We start from the raw sequence: 19,383 nt of genomic DNA, 5'->3' as shown, positions 1-19,383 counted from the left end.
AGAATACACGTCTATATAAAATATAGAATAATACTTTATTAAATTCTAATTCACACACTGATGTATACATAAAAAGGAGGATTCTTATACTACACAATTATTAAAATGTCTACTATTTATTTTTCTTACTACTACAGATAATAATAATAATAATAATAATAATAATAATAATAATAATAATAATAATAATAATAATAATAATAATGCAGAAGAACCCGTTGATAGTGGCAATTGTTTCAAGAGGAACAGCATATCTGTAGCACTTGTTATTCAGTCGGAGTCATTTGCCGGAGCTTCTTCCTGCTGATTGGTTTGTAAATCTCATTCATATTTTGTTTGAACCGAAGAGCCAAGACATCCGAGGGACTATATCATATTTCACACACAATTCCAGTAAGCATCTTTGTCGAGTCTAAATGTTTTAATCAGTGTTATCATTTTTTTTTTCGCTGCAAGGGATATTTGTGTAGACAAATATAACTGCAGTCACTGAAGTACAGTCAGTGGATGTAGTCTTTCCCCCCATCATCAGTTTCCTAGTCTTATTCCTAACCGACATGTATTGTAATAATATGAATAATAATAATGTTAAAACGCAGCAGCACTTCCTGTTTTCCACATCTACTTTACTGTTTTGTACAGAAACAGTTCATAGCACCATTACAGCTCGTCTCTCTTTAATCCTGGGTGCTTTAGAGAAATTATTAAAAACGAACTTGTTATACTACAGAACCATATTGATTCATGTCGAGAAAGTCCATAATAATGTGTGATGGTGCTTTTGTGCGTATACAGGCACACGTCTACACAGACTTTGCACTGCACGCCACGCTTGACTGCGCAGACTCACGTCCGGAGGGGAAGAGGTCCGGCGTCCCGTCATCACAACGCAGCGAGCCGACGTCGTGGCGGCGTGGACAGGTGAGGGGTTCTTAAAGCAACAGTACACTGTGACATATTACAATAAACAACAACAACAACTACAGCAAACCCTGTATATCTTGATTTGTTTAAGTTTTTTCTTCAAATGCTTGTTTGGATCCGTTAGTCGTTTTTTTTTCTTTTTCTTTAAAGAAAGCATTTGTATGTACGTACTGAGGATGACGTCATCAGTGTCAAAGGTCACCCCAAAGGTACCTGTCCTGCGTGGATTGTGTGGATTGTGCCTGTGTTAGAAGTATCCCCATATTTCATACACAGCATGAAACACCATTGTGTAACTGACTGTCACTAAATATAATATTGAAAATCCGTATATTAAACCACTGACATCAGTCTAATAAAAGCTGTCAGCCAGTATCAGTCATTCTAACACCTTATACTGAATGTCTCAAATATGCACTGTAATCTATTTCTATGTTCTTAACTCAAAAACAAACTTATACACACATCCATCCAACTAATTGAATACTAATGGATGTACAGATTTTCATTACCTGATTAACGCATTATGCTGCAAAGAAACAGGCATATGAGTTACTTTAACCTGAAATGTTCGAGTGGACTCCACATTACATTATGTAGGAGATTACTTTGATAACGGCATGATGATCTGAATGATGTGGAGCCATCTGGTAAAATGCTTTTTTGTGCTGTTTTTTTACTTTAAATCTAATCCTAGGATGTAGTCTACTCATTAATAACCTTTGTTGTTGGAAGGGGAATTAGACAGGTCTAACGATTGCCTTGCAGCACATGTATTCTGTAATTTTTGTAGGTATGGGCACAATCTACGTGAGTTAAATCTTAATTATTTTAGTTATTAACCAACGAATAGCACAGAATACTGAGACTGAGACTTAATTATGCCAAGCATTATGGTGTCTAGGGCTTCATCCTGTAGAAAGACATGTAAAATGTTTTAGGAAATAGCTTCCTGGATTCCTGTATGTCTTTTTATAGATAATTAAGGTGATGAACAACATAAGAGGATGTGATGCCATGAGCATCTCCATTAAGGAAACCCTGCAGGGTGTTATCCCTCACATTTACCTGAAGGGATCTAATAAAAGGAAAATATGCCTAATTATCCAGTGTAGTAATTAAGGAAACATTGTTGTCAGATATCATCACCAACAAAAAAACACAGCTGTCTAAGTGCCTGTGTGCTGAATCACTTCAATAAAGACCTGCTTTATCATTTTTCTACTCATCGAATGGGAAGATTTTATGAGTGTGCGGTCTGGGAACGGATGCGAGACGGACATTGTATTGCCCCTCTAGAAATTAAAATGCGTGTTCTCCACTTGAAAACCTGATTCACAAATTCCTCATAAGAGGCCTATTAAATGATATTGATACCCCTTTAGGATAATTTCCTGTGGAAGAGTGGGTTGGTTCTGTCAGGGGTTTGTAGACATTTCTGCTATGTCACTTTTCATCTTTGCATACCCAATAGGCATACTTAAAGCTTGCTTCTCCGTTAATGGGATAAAACAATTCCCTGCAGTGGAAGTTTTTACTCAGGATTGCATTCTTGCGGTTACTACCGAGACTCTCAGCAGGTATTCTTTATGTGAAGTCATAGAGCACATGCTTTAATTAAACATTGTTTTTGTTTTAAAGTTTCAAGAAAAATAAGTATAAATGTATATCCAAGCAATATTGACAATAAATGTAAAAAACAAACAAAAAAAACATTTTTTTGCAATATATTTGAATCTGCTTTTGTAATGCCATAGCCTATCATAGATTTCACATCCAGAGCCTCACATTTAATTGTGGAATTGATTATGCGTGTGTTTAGTGCACTTTACCTCACTTTGTGTTGCTGTAAACACAATTATATACAATTAGGTATCTCTGGATATGAAAGGTGTGGGAGTTGAAGAGGTTTGTCTCAGACAGCGTAGGCAGGGTATACAAACGCATAACAAACACAAACACAAGTCATGGCTGCCAGCGCAGTAGTGTGTATTGACAGTGAACTTTGCCTTTCTCAACTGAAAAAATATTTTTCAAATATAACCACCTAATGTAGCTGCCTAAGTCAGTAGAAGTATTATAGAGACTTTTTTGTGTTTTGAAATTTAAAACACTTTCTGAGACATTAACAACTGTCTCATTTTCCTGTTTAGCCTCTGATATGGGGACACCTGGTGAGGAAGAGAGGACTGAAGGCCATGAAGACCACATCTATTGCTGCAGTGCAGCCACTGAGGTTCTCAAGTTTGGGCCACAAGAGCTGCAACCCACCAGGACATGTGAAAACGACCCCAGAGTGCTTTTTCTAGTGATTCCAGGTACTTTGCCGTAGTTATGATATTGAAGGTACTATTGTTAAAGCTTGTTACAGTATGTACAATTAGACAAGAACGATTCACTTATTATATATTTTTTAAACAACAGTGCCTTTAATTTTTGGCAGTGCTTTGCTCGCAATTAATAGTGGTTTACCTAATAAGCTAATAAGATAATATGCTGTTTAAAGAGTGCTAGTATTGGAAGATGCAGCCTATGTATGCTACGTAAACTTTTTTTTCTATGAATTATTAATCTTGTGAAATAAAGCATTGAACAGATCGTGGAGGTTGCTATCTTTGTCCAAGGCTTCAATAGTTATATTCTGTTATATATGCAAAATGCATATAGAGTGAAAATGTGTACATAATCAGATATAACTATGAATCAGTTCTCTTAAAAAAGCAATGTTTGTAAAAAACCTAGAAGACAGTCTTAAAAATAAAGATATATTTGCCTGGATGTAGTAATAATATCCAATATAATTTGTTTTTAGTGTCTGAGACATGTATGCACATATTGATTCACTTGATGCTTACAGATAATCCTGCGGCAGCAGTCAGTATTTATTTTACTAATAATGTTAACCGAATTGATGTCAGTGAATTGAAGTGGTATTTGGACTTGGATTTAACAGGAAAGCAAATATCAATTGCTCAGTAAACAGCTCTTCATGAAGCATCAGCTGACAGTAAACGTCTGATTCATGCTCATTTTCCAGTCCTGTGTCACAGCACTATATATTTTACTACTACTACTTTCCAGGCATATTTGTTGACATTTTCTGAAATCCTAAAAGGATTACATTAATCCCATCTTGGAGAAACACAAACTGTGCCAGAAATCAAATTAATCATACCTAACAGGGTCTTTTACTTCCTCCATGCTTTTCACAGACTTACTGTGTTCTCAGTGGGTTTTTACTGTTTTTGGTCCCATTAGACATATTGAGTGCTGACATCTTATTACCTTATTTATACACATTGCTTTCTGAATATTAAAAATGTATTGTTTACTCCAGACACTTTAAGGTGGATTTGAAAGTCTGTTTTGTGTTATATCCTTTTACAGAAGTACATTCTATTCTAAAATTTAAAATGTAAATGTAATTATATTATTCAATAACAGATATTTAATGAAACGTTTTGTCTGGTGGAATCCTGGCCTTCTGCCTTTCATTGAATTATAGCCTGATACCACACGTTCTACCTCAAGGCACTGAGGTGAATCGGTAGCACTCAATTGTAGCATTCAATACTTAAAATGTAATTATAGTTGAAGTAACAGAGGGTCTCATAATTTAATTTGCATTGCATGTGCATGAAGCAATCATACATTGGTGCAGATCTATCAGAACTGTTCAGGTAGATAGTGTGTGTTGACAGTTGTGTCTGACAATTCCAGGTAATAATATAGGACATCCCATATTAATACTAACATCCTATTGGCTAATAAACAGGAAATGCTGCTACTAGGTTCCACACAATAACAAGCACTGAGTGCAACAAACCTACATAACATTACATTAAAAAAATAATAATAATAAGATAAGTTAATTCAAATTATTCATATTGAGTGTTTGGACAAAATTAGCAGACCACAGGTACTGAGCAAACATTACATTAAATATGCTTGTAAAGGTTTTGAAAGTGACTGCAGCCTCCAAGATTGTAGCTTAAGACCGTTGCTAAAATGGTACTTTAAATCAAAATATAATAATGATTTGCTTATGCCTGTGAATTATACCTTTAAAAAAATATTACAGTGGCTCTCAAAAGTATTCACCCACTTTGGACTTTTCCATATTCCATTGTGTTACAACATGAAATCAGAATGGATTTAATCAGGAGTTATTGCCACTGATCAACACGGAAAATGTCCATAATGTCAAACAAAGTGAAAAATATAATCTGTAAATTAATTACAAATACAAAACAGAAAATACTTGAATGCATAAGTAAGCACTATGACGCACCTGATTGAGCTGTGGTGAAAGTCACGTAATTAGTTGAATGGAGTCCACCTCTGTGCAATTAAGGTGTGTCACATGATTTCAGGTTAAATACATCTGTCTCTAGGAGGTCCCACAGTTGGTTAGTACGATTACAAACAAAAACTACATAATGAAGATGAAGGAACATTCAATGCAAATCCGGAATAAGGTTCTTCAAAAGCACCAATCAGGGGTAGGATATAAGAACATTTCCAAGGCATTGAATATCCCCCAAAGCACAGTAAAGTCCATTATTAAGAAATGGACAGAATATGGCAAAACTGTGAATCTGTCTAGATCAGGCCGTCGTCAAAAACTGAGTATCTGGGCGAGAAACGCATTAGTCAGGGAGGTCACCAAGAGGCCTATGACAACTCTAAAGGAGTTACAGTCTTCCATGGGTGAGCTGGGAGACACTGTGGATACTGCAACAATAGCCTAGGTGCTTCACAGAGGTGGCCTTTATGGGAGAGTGGCAAAACAAAAGCCATTGTTTAAAAAAAACTCACATCAAATCTTGGCTAGAGTTTGCCAGAAGGCATGCGGGAGACTCTTAGACGAAGTGGTGGAAGATTCTATGGTCTGATGAAACCAAAATAGAGCTTCTTGGCCACAAAGCTAAGTGCTCCCTTTAATGCAAGCCTAACACTGCATATCATCTTGAGAACACCATCCCTACTGTGAAACATGGTTTTGGCAGCATCATGCTATGGGGATGCTTCCCTGTATCAGGGCCTGGAAACCTTGTAAAGATAGAGGGTACAATGGAAGCAGCAAAGTACAGAGAAATCCTGGAAGAAAACTTGCTGAAGTCTGCAAGAGACCTGGGACTTGGGAGAAGATTCATCTTCCAGCAGGACAATGACCTCAAACATACAAGCAAAGCCACACTGGAGTGGCTTAAAAACAAGAAGGTCAATGTCCTGGAGTGGCCCAGTCAAAGCCCGGACCTCAATCCAATTGAGAATATGTGGGAAGAGATGAAAATTGCTGTTCAACATAGGTCCCCATCCAACGTGATGGAGCTTGAGCAAATTTGCAAAGAATAATGTGCAAAAATTGATGTGTCCAGAAGTGCAAAGCTGGTAGAGACTTCTCATCATAGACTCATGGCTGTAATTGCTGCCAAAGGTGGCTCTACTAAATATTGACTGAAGGGGTGAATACTTATGCATTCAAGTATTTTCTGTTTTGTATTTGTAATTCATTTAGAACAATTTTCCTCTTTGACATTATGGACATTTTCTGTATTGATCAATGGAAAAAAACTCCTGATTAAATCCATTCTGATTTCATGTTGTAACACATTGAAATGTGGAAAAGTCCAATGGGGGTGAATACTTTTGAGAGCCACTGTAGCTATACCATCTGCACTCAGGACTTTGGGGATTCAGTAAAAGCCTGTTGTCATGTGAGAAATTGTGTTTGCTGATCTTGTGTAGTTTGTAATGCTACAATGATCAATTAAATAAGTGTTGAGTGTAATGGGATTGTTTAATTATTTTTGATAATTATTTCATTTTACAGCAAGACAAACAAAGTATTTTGCAAGGCCCACATTGTAACATTTCAGTGCGTACTTTCTCTGTAGTGGCTGTACCATCCACAGAGTGAAACCTCAAAGAGCTGTTTCAGTGACATTGTTGGCACAGAACATGAAGAGAAAAGCACTTACGACTTCAAAGTCTGATGACATCACCAGTATTTTTACTGTACCTTCCCATAAATTTGTCCGGATTTTTTGCTTCAACCACGCAGGTGTTGCATCACCTCAGTTTGTTGCTATGTGCTGTAAACAAACAAAATCCCAGTGTGGGATAAGGCCAAAGCATGGCAAAGTTCCTCTGGGCTTTACTCAGTTGACGACTTAATCAGGCAGTGTAATGTCTTGACCATATGCTTAAACATTGTTGTGTTTGTCCTCTTTGAGTAGCAATTATGAATAAATACTGTAGTGTAGTAGTACAACTAGAACTAGAATTGGTGATACTATCCAATGTAGTTTGCATAAAAATCAATTAATAAACCATCCGACTGCTGAATGCATTCTTTCAACTGCATTAATACTCTGGTTAGTGATTCCCAGTGTTAAGCAGCATTGTGGCATTAGCTCTTGAAACATTGAAATGCACTGACTTATACTATAGGTGAAATCAACATACTGTTAGACTGAAGATTCATATGTGTATATATCCATGCACCAGCAGCTCCTTTCAGATTTAACTGTGAAGTAGTAGTGTTGATTCATGTAAACTAAACAAAGGTGACCTTATGGAAAAGTTATTTTGACCTTAAACAGATGTTAAGGTTTGAAATCCATTTGCTCATACAAGTCTTTCAAGCTTGAGGCCAAGAACATACAAGACATGCATTTTGACTTTGAGTGCTTAATCTCCCAAATGTGTAGTGGCACATCTTCCAGAAGGCTTTAAAGAAAAAGATTAAGCTACGTATTCATAGTTCTTTAGGTAATCTGTTGTATTTTCTTTTTCAAGTGTTTACTTGTCATATTTCTCAAAGTCTTCCATTATAAGAGACAACTGAAACTGAATAAAACCATATTACTAGTGGCACTCAAACGTTAACATGAAAAATACATTGTTTGACAGGTCAAAATTAGAAGATTTCCAGTGCACTTATCAAAATATTTTAATTATTGGCAAGTTGATGACCTTTGTTTACAGTTGAGCTCCCACCCGATCCTCTTGATTCTACATCCATTGAAGCGCCTAGTAGAAGAAACTTTTATGCAATCGAGGCAAGTGGGGGCCGCCCCTGTAGCTCCCGGAGACAAAGGCATATGCAATGAGCCTTCACGATATAGCCCCCCAGTGTAGTCTATGGAACAACTACCGCAGGTCACCGCTAGTGGCATGAAAACGCAGCTTTATCCTGTGCTTTCCCGCCCCCCAGAAGCTGGCATTCACTTGCTTCAGCCTTACATCTTGCAGCTTCCAGGTGCGCAAATGGCATGCTTTAGCCCACGGGCTCCACGCTTCCAGAAGCCGATATTCACTTGCAATGCTGCATTTGTCACCTTCATAGCACCTGGAAGCTGCAATATGTAAGGCTTAAACAAGGACATATTGGCTTAGCCGGAGGGTTAAAACATGCAGTGTGCGGCCCCTGGGAGTTGAGAGAAATAAGGCTGAAACAGTTGTATTGCGGCTTCTGGAAGTGGTGCCTAGTTTCTATACAGAGTGCAATACAGGCTGCATTAACCTGTCCTCATTGTCTTAAATACACTACATACAGAAATAAGTACACAAATGTATAAATAAAGGCTCCTTCAAGACATTGCATGTTTAATATGTAGCCTATCAATTTGTGTCTCCATGGGACCGAATAAAGCGACAAATTCAACGCTGTATACGGAACTGAGAGAATAAGGCTAAAGCAAGTGAATAGCGGCTTCTGAAAGCGTGGAGCCCGTGGGCTGAAGCTTGCCATTTGCGCACCTGGAAGCTGCAAGATGTAAAGCTTAAACAAGGGCATATCGGCTTCTGGAGACGCGGAGCAGGCGGGTTAAAGCATGCCTCGTGTGGCACCTGGAGGCTGTGAGATGTAAGACTGAAGCAAGTGAATACCAGCTTCTGGGGGGCCGGGAAAGCTTAAGATAAAGCAGCGTTTGTATGCCTCTAGCGGGGATTTGCGGTAGTTGTTCCTTAGACTACAATGGGGGCTATATCGTGAAGGCTCAATGCATATGCCTTTGTCTCCGGAAGCTACAGGGGCGGCCCCCACTCACCTCGATTGAGCCATTTTTCTACTAGGTGCTTCCATGCATGTAGAATTGCGAGGATCGGGTGGAGCTCCACACCACCCTGAGAGAGTTGAAGACAAGACATAAACTCACACACAAACACTGTGTGGACAAGTGCAAGGTATTACATGCAGGTAATAAAAATGTCCACTGTCATTACACTATGGGAGGAATAGAACTGGAAGAAGTAACACATGAGAAAGACCTAGGAGTCTATGTGGACTCCTCACTTTCTCCATCCAAACAATGTGGGGAAGCAATAAAAAAGGCAAACAGGATGTTAGGGTATATTGTCCAAAGTGTAGAAATTAAAACAAGGGTAGTAATGTTCAGACTGTACAATGCACTAGTTAGAGCTCATCTGGATACTGTGGACAGTTCTGGGCTCCACACTTCAAGAAAGATATCGCTGCTCTAGAGGCAGTTCAGAGGAGAGCAACCAGACTTATTCCAGGTCTGAAGGGAATGTCCTACTGAGAGACTGAGGAAATGAACCTTTTCACCCTGGACAGGGTTGAAGAACAAGTACCATGGATAAGATGAAATAAAATAAAAGTAGAACGATTTTTCTGTTCACAGTTTCCACTGAAATATTTCTGTAATTATAATAATGTGTGTTTTTCACTCAGATAAGTTTACTTTAACAAGAATTTAAGTGCAAGGTCAATAGCAACAATTAGAGCTGCGTGTGTTCATTATAAAATAGAGGCAAAATAAATTATAACACCATCTCCCTGCTGAGATCTGCTGAACCTCTGCGCCCAGCTTCTAAACCTTTTTATTTCCACTGTAAGTGTTTTACCCATGCCAAGTACAAGCTAATAAAGATGATTAAGTACATTAAAGCAATCTGCAGCACCCAATGTCTCATAGATTGGTCTTGAAATGGAAAATGAAACACATGCTCACAGATGGCAGCTGGGGCTGTTGCTGTAAGGATGGCGAGTGCAGCAATCAGGGCAGGCTGGGAAGTGGGAAATGTTAGGTAGTGTGTGATGTAAACTGCCATAGACACAGCTGTATGTTGAGTCAAACAGACTTTGAGTCATGCTTTTCTGAAGGAATATTAACATGAAATATATTCTTTCTGCATACATTTACACCTCACTTTTTTGGGGGGAGGACAGGGGGGTTGAAACAGTCCTCCGACTGTGATGCACAATAGGGAAATTCACAGATCTGTTTAGCACTGCATGCCAATAGAACCCTTTTTCTTACGAAGCGACGAATGTTAATGATTTGATTGAGTTTTCCAGTTTTTGTTATTTTTTGAGAGGTAAATGTTTTTGCTTCTCCACCAACAAATAGGTCAAATATTCCACTTTCATGTTGTATAAAACAGAAATTGATCTGCCACTAGAGAGAAAAATAAAGTTTGTTTTTCAGTTTTATGGTAATCAGTTATCTGAATTCTTACATAACCAAATTATTGCTAGAATGAATAGCAGTATGAAATGTATGGTGCTCTGTATTGAGGTTATGCAGTATTAATCTTCTGTGTAATGACTTTTACATCATGTACCTCAACTTGCTGTACATTTTCTGGGAAACAAAGCTGACAAATACAAATGCATTAAAAACATACAATTAGAGAGGCAAATTTGATGCACATACTCATTAAAGATTTTATACACTTTTAATAGTTAATGACAACAAAAGTTAGGCAACTTTCTGTTGGTCACAGTTTTGTTATTTTTCCATTAGTCCTTTCTTCATAACCGCCGTGTGAATGCGTGCTGTGATGGAAAGCATTCTGTGTCACATTAGACCTAGTTTGTAATGGAACTGGTCCAAATTACAACAACACAAAATACTACCACTGCTATGGCCCACATATAGAGAAAATGATTTAAATCATGGTCAGTACGTGATGAAAAGAAACTGGTTGGTTTAAAAATAAACATGATGTAAAACTAAAGTGGTTTATACGTTGTGACATTAAAGACAATTTTTGCCCTCTAAGTCTCTAGTTTTAGAAAGTCGAGGGTATTACTTTTTAAGGCAGTTTTTGATTCCATTAGGCATGTGGTCTTTAAAATTAGATTCTTGAAATGCATTTGGGACCAAGAAAATGTTTCCGTTATAGATTGTGTGGGTTTTATAAATAGATTGACTATATTGAATATTTCAGGGTTCTCTGTATTTTTATGTCTGTATCTATGTCATTTTTCATCACACGAGCAAAACCTCTGGATTTTTCGAATTAGTAAGCAGATGAGTGTTCCGCAAAAACAATTTCAAAATGTAGATTGATGTCAACCTATTCTCCAAGATATGACATCCCTTTGTTCGTTGGTATCAGTAATTTCTTAGAAAATAAAAAGTGCCTATTTATTTTTTTCCCAGAAACTTTAAGACGAACCATAAACAAGATGACAAAACAGAATATGGTCACAGCTGCCCTTTTTAAGGTCAAAATGACGCAAGCACAATTCATCGTTGTCTTTAATGTCAGTGCACATTGTCTGAATGGAACCTTTCTTTTTAATGTAACGCAGGCTTTAAATAGTACTTCTGCTGTAATTGTAAGCCATCTGCCCTTTTAGTTCGATTAGCTGTCTCATACTTACACACAACTTTTGAGTCACAGCCACTATAGTTAGAATAATGTACATTTTCTTTCACACTTTAAAAATATGCATATATCGGACACTAAGGAGCATATTTTTACCATCTGAGAAACTGCTTTCCCCCCCTTTAATTTCAAAATGGGGATACCAGATCAAAGTTGTATGTATCAATATCAGTTAGCTAATATACACTCACCTAAAGGATTATTAGGAACACCATACTAATACTGTGTTTGACCCCCTTTCGCCTTCAGAACTGCCTTAATTCTACGTGGCATTGATTCAACAAGGTGCTGAAAGCATTCTTTAGAAATGTTGGCCCATATTGATAGGATAGCATCTTGCAGTTGATGGAGATTTGTGGGATGCACATCCAGGGCACGAAGCTCCCGTTCCACCACATCCCAAAGATGCTCTATTGGGTTGAGATCTGGTGACTGTGCGGGCCAGTTTAGTACAGTGAACTCATTGTCATGTTCAAGAAACCAATTTGAAATGATTCGACCTTTGTGACATGGTGCATTACTCTGCTGGAAGTAGCCATCAGAGGATGGGTACATGGTGGTCATAAAGGGATGGACATGGTCAGAAACAATGCTCAGGTAGGCCGTGGCATTTAAAAGATGCCCAATTGGCACTAAGGGGCCTAAAGTGTGCCAAGAAAACATCCCCCACACCATTACACCACCACCACCAGCCTGCACAGTGGTAACAAGGCATGATGGATCCATGTTCTCATTCTGTTTACGCCAAATTCTGACTCTACCATCTGAATGTCTCAACAGAAATCGAGACTCATCAGACCAGGCAACATTTTTCCAGTCTTCAACTGTCCAATTTCGGTGAGCTTGTGCAAATTGTAGCCTCTTTTTCCTATTTGTAGTGGAGATGAGTGGTACCCGGTGGGGTCTTCTGCTGTTGTAGCCCATCCGCCTCAAGGTTGTACGTGTTGTGGCTTCACAAATGCTTTGCTGCATACCTCGGTTGTAACGAGTGGTTATTTCAGTCAAAGTTGCTCTTCTATCAGCTTGAATCAGTCGACCCATTCTCCTCTGACCTCTAGCATCAACAAGGCATTTTCGCCCACAGGACTGCCGCATACTGGATGTTTTTCCCTTTTCACACCATTCTTTGTAAACCCTAGAAATGGTTGTGCGTGAAAATCCCAGTAACTGAGCAGATTGTGAAATACTCAGACCGGCCCGTCTGGCACCAACAACCAGCCACGCTCAAAATTGCTTAAATCACCTTTCTTTCCCATTCAGACATTCAGTTTGGAGTTCAGGAGATTGTCTTGACCAGGACCACACCCCTAAATGCATTGAAGCAACTGCCATGTGATTGTTTGGTTAGATAATTGCATTAATGAGAAATTGAACAGGTGTTCCTAATAATCCTTTAGGTGAGTGTATATATATATATATATATATATATATATATATATATATAATTTCTCTTTGTTAAGAAAAAATAAGCCTTTTTAATTATCTGAAACTAATGATGAAATGGAAGAAGACAGCTAGCTACAGGTGGGATTAGCCTCTGTGCAGTATGGTTTCTCTTCGAAACGTCAGCTCAGTCCTCACTTGTTCATCTCATTCCATTAACTGAGGCCTCAATCAAATCAGAGTTGCACACTATTTTTATTTTGTAGTTTTTCTCTTTTTTTGTAGTTGTTTGTTACCTTTTCATGTAATTTGTTGAGAAACGATTATCCTGAAAGGTTGAGTCTGAGACTGTTATACTCCTTATAGCTGATTTTCCAGTAGTTGATTGACAGCACTAAATTGATAGAATGCTGTTCCAAGTGTATGTTTTTAGCTAAGCAGCTGGTCTAATTGGTAAATAGATAAAGCTGACATTCCAAAGATCTCTTTCATCACAGACTGTTTCTTTTATCCTGTTTTTCTTAACCAAGAGGGGAAAAAAGTAATAATGAAAATCATAGTGAAGGATGCACTGCATTCAATGTGAAAAATATAAACTTTTGGTTTACTTCAGGCTGCATGTGTCACTTAAATATTTGGGTAAATGAGAAAAATAAGTAAAAGGCTATTTATTTTGCATCATCAGTTGAAAGAACAGTTGCTTATTAAACCTAATATTAAAACCATAAAAATGCTAAATCAGTACGAGAGATTTGAACCAGCTGCTTTTTATTTAAAACAACCTGCTGTTTAAGGCATGTACTTGCTTTCCAACTGTTTCGTTGTACCCAGCTGCATTTAATAGCCCTAAGTACCACATTGTTTTATAACTCTTGACTATCTACAAAGCTCTTTTTTCTTGCAAAATATATCCATATTTTTCTGCATGACCGGAGGGAGATGTCATTTTTTTAATCAGTTATGCTGTCTCAAGATTTATGTCTTTAATAACAACTGAAAATAATGCCGTCCTTTTACTATAAGTGCTGTATACCACAAGTAAGTTTGGTGTCGCTTGCAAAAACACATGAAAATGGCATACTGCTGTGACCCATCATAGGCAATCTTGACTAGCTATAAATGCTGCCTGTATATAATACAAAGACTTATTCTGGAAGCAGTTTGGTGAAAAAGTATTAAGGAATCAGTGGAGGTGGCTGGGTGCCAAAATACTATAGCAGGTCACACACACAAAAACTGTAGACTGCCAGGTAGGACCACCCTCCATGTCTTTTTTTGATGCAAGCTTTTGTCTAATAACCAGTGCCATGTAATCTTGTTGGATGTTGTACATGGTGTTCACTTCCCTGCAGGATTTAAATGGTTGTAGCTAAAACCGGTCGAGAAGGTGTTTTTCTCTTGAATGTTTAGGTTCATAGTCCGGATGATTTGCAGTAAATTCCGGTTCAGATGAGCCGATTAAGTAGAATGGGAATGAAAGATAGGCTGACCCACATCTCTGTTTTGTTACTGTTTTTATGCTCTTATGGTCTTCTTATGCTATGGAGGAGAATTGGTTGGGTTCCATCAAATTGCATCAACAAGCTGATATGGTCCTCAGCTGAGAGGTTTTTCAGAGCCCCATTACAAGGATTTGTGGCATGACTAGCTTCAGGGCTTTGTTTTCATATACTATTTTTCTTATGGATTACACTCTGATATGTCACATGTTACAAAAGGGGGGATTGCCAGTTGTATTACAGTGGACCAACAAGATATATGAAGTGTGCTTTGACATTTTGTTGTATTAGTGCCCACCTCTGGTTAACCTGCTCTGAAATTGCAGTGTGTCTAATGACTAATAAAGATTTGTGTGTTACGAGGGAGGTGAATAAAAACCCTTGTCGGTGGAGTTGAAAAAGTTGAAAAAGTATTTCCACTTGTCCACTGTCCAAGAATGGCAGCATGTGCAATTTGGAATTCAAGTAACAAGTTTCTGATTACTGACTTATTGTAGTTCTCAGAGAATGGCGTGACCAGCTGAACCCACTTCTTGTTTTCATTTCAAAATGGCTTGCAATACAATTTTATTATTATTTTCTGTAACCAATTGGAAACTGCGTAATCCAAACACAACATCAAAGTGAATTCCCATTAACACAACACTGAAAGGTAAAGGCCATAGAACCACTCTATTCTGTCCATTCCATCCCAATTCTTACATACAATGTGTAATTGACTGTGGTGCTTTATAGTCCTGTTCTGTATCTTTCAGCAATTCCAAAACAGTAGGGAGTGAGAAAATATTAATGGAAACTCACCAGTGCTCCTCATAGGTTTAGTTTCAGCTTGCTAAAAATTACAACTCTTTTAATCTGAACTGGTTTTGCTGCCAAACAAAGGGCAATGTCAGCCACTGGATTCTTAACTCGGACACATAAAACAAATCAAGTCTCTCACATGAACTTGTTTGTATAGAGCTCAGTTTCTGCTCCATCAGCTACAGGTGCACAAGTTGTACATCACCTTCAATCTACCTCAAGTACTGCATTGTTTCAGCAGTCTGCCGAGCCAGGTGCTTTTGCTTCACACTATTAATCTTAGGCAGCACTAACCTTTAAAATGCTACAGAAATGTCAATATTTAGTTTGATTCTTACTAATTCCAGCCAATATTAAGTCAAGATTTCATCTGTAATCATAAGGGCTTAGTGTAAACGTACCTGTCCATTAACTAGTGTAATTCTTTGGTTGGCTGTTCAAGAAATCCTGTCTAGCTGATTTGGAGGCTGTTCCTAAAACGAAAACTCCTGTATGGGCTTCATTGTGATGATGGTGGAACTAGCTTGATTAGTATTTTAGAAACATAATGTTCTGGGATCATGTAGTACAGTTTGTTTCTGCAATCAACCCGCGATACAATGTGGGAAACAAAAGCAGTCCTTTTTCGTTAAACCAAAAATGATAAATAGTTTACAGGGAACTTTATTGTACAAATTTCATGCGAGGGGTTTACCTCACTCCCCTCCCAGCATTCCTTCTGTTTCATTTCGCCATTGAACATATTTTGAGAGTTTTTTGGTTAATAACTAACCCATGTTCAGCCTAACAATTACATATTGTATCATTTTTAGATTAGCATCCTATGTGTAATGGCTATATATTTAATTTTATTGACATACTTCAAATAAAGCCCTTGCATTTTACTGAACTTAAATTAAAAAGTTGCGAGACTTGAGTGTCCTGGAAATGTTTCTTATTGCAATTGTGCTGTTCATATATATATATATATATATATATATATATATATATTTATTATTATTTCATAATAAATGTAATTATTACAAATCCTTTTGGAAAAAGTTGGTGAGTTTATGATCAAAATTTAAATTAGAAATAGATAGTTGACTAAAAATAAAATATACCACAACATGTGCTGATAGTTCCTAAAATACATAGATAACATCATTCATTTTTTTAACTTGGTTATAGTAAATCTTCTCCAGATTCTATGCCAAACATGCAGATTTTTTCTAGATCTGTCAAATTAAACTAAATTAATACTGACTTTCAAAAAGTATAAATGAAAATCTAGAATCCTGCTGTTTGCCATAAAGTCTAAATGTCAGATGCAGTCTCAGTTTGGTACTTGACAATCAAAGTGTTCATGAACAAGTCCTGTAGTGTTCTCAGAGAAATATTGTCACTGCTTTAACAACCTTTGGGGTAGGAGTTAGGTTTGTACAGGAGTTTTTTTTTTTTTTTTTTCTTGTCAAATTCTACTTAATCAAAACGTGGGGGGGAAATTAAGAAAATGTGTAAGTAAAAGAAAATTAAAAAAACAAAACAAAACATGAAACCTGCAGGTGGCAGGGGTCATTCTGCAGGTTTTCCATTCTGTGGTCCTAATTAGGGGAAATGTTAGTTACTTAAAGGAGTTAGTGCATTGGAAAATGTCTTTAAAAGTGAAGTGACAGCTTGGTTATTGATTACACTCCAAGCCAATATTGTACATGTGCCCACCACTTGCAATTTGTTTTGTGTGCTCCCTCGAGTTTAACTCTATTTTTTTTTAAAGAGCTGCAGAAGTGAACTCCTAGGGTAAGTCACTAATAAAACAGTCATTGACAAGTTTAAGTACGATGTGGTGATGTTAATTTGTAACTAAATGTGAGCTGCAATAGCAGGACACGCAAAACTGTGTTGTCATGCCTTCAACCTTGCCAAAGGAAAGTAGGGTTTGTCCGTGGTTTGTCCTGCCTGTTGATTTCAAAAAATCTGTTTCTAATAATACAATTCTATATGTAAACTCAAGGCTTTCCATTTTCTTTTCTTTTTTATATATTTTTTATTGGTGCTGGAAGAAATGTCAGTATCCCAACACATTTATCTAACTGTTCTCAACAATTCAACAATAAGAAAGATATATGGACTCATATGGTGAGTAAACCACAGGCATATAGGATACCTTTTTATTTAAACAGCTATATATAAGCAAAGCTGTGACACATAGGCCAGGATGATAAAAAAAAAGACAGGACAGGGACAGAACCAGACCTTGCCACAGATTAGCCTGAAGTAAATAACTTAATTCCTGTGTAGACCTATAACCTGTTCTACAAACCTGCATTGCAAAGTAGGATCTGAGGATGCTTTTGCTTCTCTTTGATTTTATACTGTCTTATAATGTCTTTAATGTGAATGAACCATACATAGAAATGTAACTTACAGCTTATTATGGGAGGTCTGTACACTTAGCAATTGGTACTTCAACACACAGGGGAAAATGTAAAACAATTGTGCTGTGAAAGATCACATTTCAATGGCCAGCACTGTACTTTTGTGTTTTGCTACAATTTGTATTGCTAACACATCCCATTTTACAGATACATTTATTTGTGCTTGTTTATCTGGTGAGGTTGCATATATATGAAAAGAAAAAATTATCCAGGGTGTATTCATGCAATTAAAAAAAAAAGTCTCCATAAACTATATACGCAGGATTCTGTTAGTGGAAATAACCCTCTCTGTTCCTCCCGGCTTCACGATACAATAACTCATGGCGTAAATCTGCTATGAGCTTTCCTCGATGAGAGCAGGAGTGCTTGGACAGGGAGAACAAAGCTTAACAGAGCTAGAGCTAAATCTTATGAAAGGTGAAATAATGGATTTCCCCCCAAATGCCTGTCAAGTTATTAGCTACTGTATATACAGCCCTTCACTACAGAGAACACACTTCAAATAAATCTTGAGGTTAAACTACTGTTTGTTGACTTCAGCCCTTTAATGGAAAAACTGACGCTGTTTTTATTTTTTTTTAAATGTCCCTTTGTCTGTGACAGGTCCGCTAATATCATGTGCAGCTAGGTAGACTCATACGCAGCTAATGATAACAAACCCAGCCGCACCTGCACAATACGTCAGTGCCGAGGTACTCAGGCCACTTCAGGGTCAGAGCCGCAGGAGAGGGATCTGGTTAATGTTCAATTGAGCAGCCCAGGAGGAGAGCTGCACAAAATTTATGGACACTGGGAACCAGCTGCCAGTTTTTTTTTGTTTTTTTTTTTGTTTTTTAAAGGTGGAGGGGAATAAAAGTGAGAATGATGGACCAAATTTGAATTTGTGTTTTCAAAGGATGAGACTAGAGCGAATGAATGAGAGGGGAGTTCATAATCACAGTTACAAAAAGTCAACTGTGAACAAATGAGCACGATTGTGGGCTTATAACTTCCTACTCTGTCCTGTCATAATGTTATTCACTGTAATGCATATATCTAGCTTTTCAGAGTGCTGTTTTTACAATATGTGCACGTTGAGCATTTGAAAACATATGTAAGTCGTTAATAATAGTATTCTGTGTGGTGTCTTGTAAACACAGTGTCGTAACAATTTAAATTGCATGATGCCTGGGCAGTTTAGTGCAAATCAAATAATTTTCCGCAGTATCTTCTTATCAGGTGTTACTCTTTCTCTTTCATGAAATTGGTTACCCCCAAGTTTTTGCTTTTGGCTTTGTTGCATTCTTTGTGTGCTGTCTTACTGTACTTTCCCATTTGGCTTTCATGCTGTAATGCTTTAGTGGTATATCCTTTTAATTGACGTCTATGAGGAGAGGGACTTTCTAAAACAATGTGTCATAATACAGAAAAGCCAAGTTGAGGACACTGACAAGTTTGAGCTTATGGTTAATGTTGCCTGACTTTTTTCATTTTGAAATGGGTATGTTTCTGTCTACTTGTAAATCACTCTCACTACTTCAGTCACACACTCCTTGTCACAAGCATGCAGATCAGAGAAGCAGAAACTTTGTTTTTCTCAGTGACTGGGCTAGTATTAACTGTGACTTTTGCTCATTTTAATGGATGTCGATATTTTCTTGTTCTTTGTTGCATAATTGAAATATCTATTTATAATAGTATTATTTATTTATTTATTTATTAGCGGTTATTAC

The 19,383-nt window shown here is 37.4% G+C and overlaps 1 protein-coding gene across 3 annotated transcripts in view; it reads left to right on the top strand.

Moving 5' to 3' along the window:
- The first annotated feature begins 274 nt into the window (after positions 1-274).
- The window catches only part of ldah (lipid droplet associated hydrolase), a 94,709-nt gene continuing 75,600 nt past the window's right edge, over positions 275-19,383 (top strand). For 2 of the 3 annotated variants that reach the window (XM_066704038.1, XM_066704057.1), the window contains exons 1-3: positions 275-393; positions 796-921; positions 3,078-3,242. In XM_066704038.1, the coding sequence (XP_066560135.1) occupies positions 3,086-3,242 (157 nt within the window). In that variant the 5' untranslated portion in view covers positions 275-393; positions 796-921; positions 3,078-3,085. Of the gene's footprint in view, positions 394-795; positions 922-3,077; positions 3,243-17,295; positions 17,373-19,383 lie in introns of those variants that run through there. The other variant, XM_066704047.1, reaches the window with a different exon arrangement.

This window comes from Amia ocellicauda, chromosome 1, assembly GCF_036373705.1.
Source record: "Amia ocellicauda isolate fAmiCal2 chromosome 1, fAmiCal2.hap1, whole genome shotgun sequence".
Classification (NCBI taxonomy): Eukaryota; Metazoa; Chordata; class Actinopteri; order Amiiformes; family Amiidae; genus Amia; species Amia ocellicauda.
This window is presented reverse-complemented; position numbering and strand designations above follow the sequence as displayed.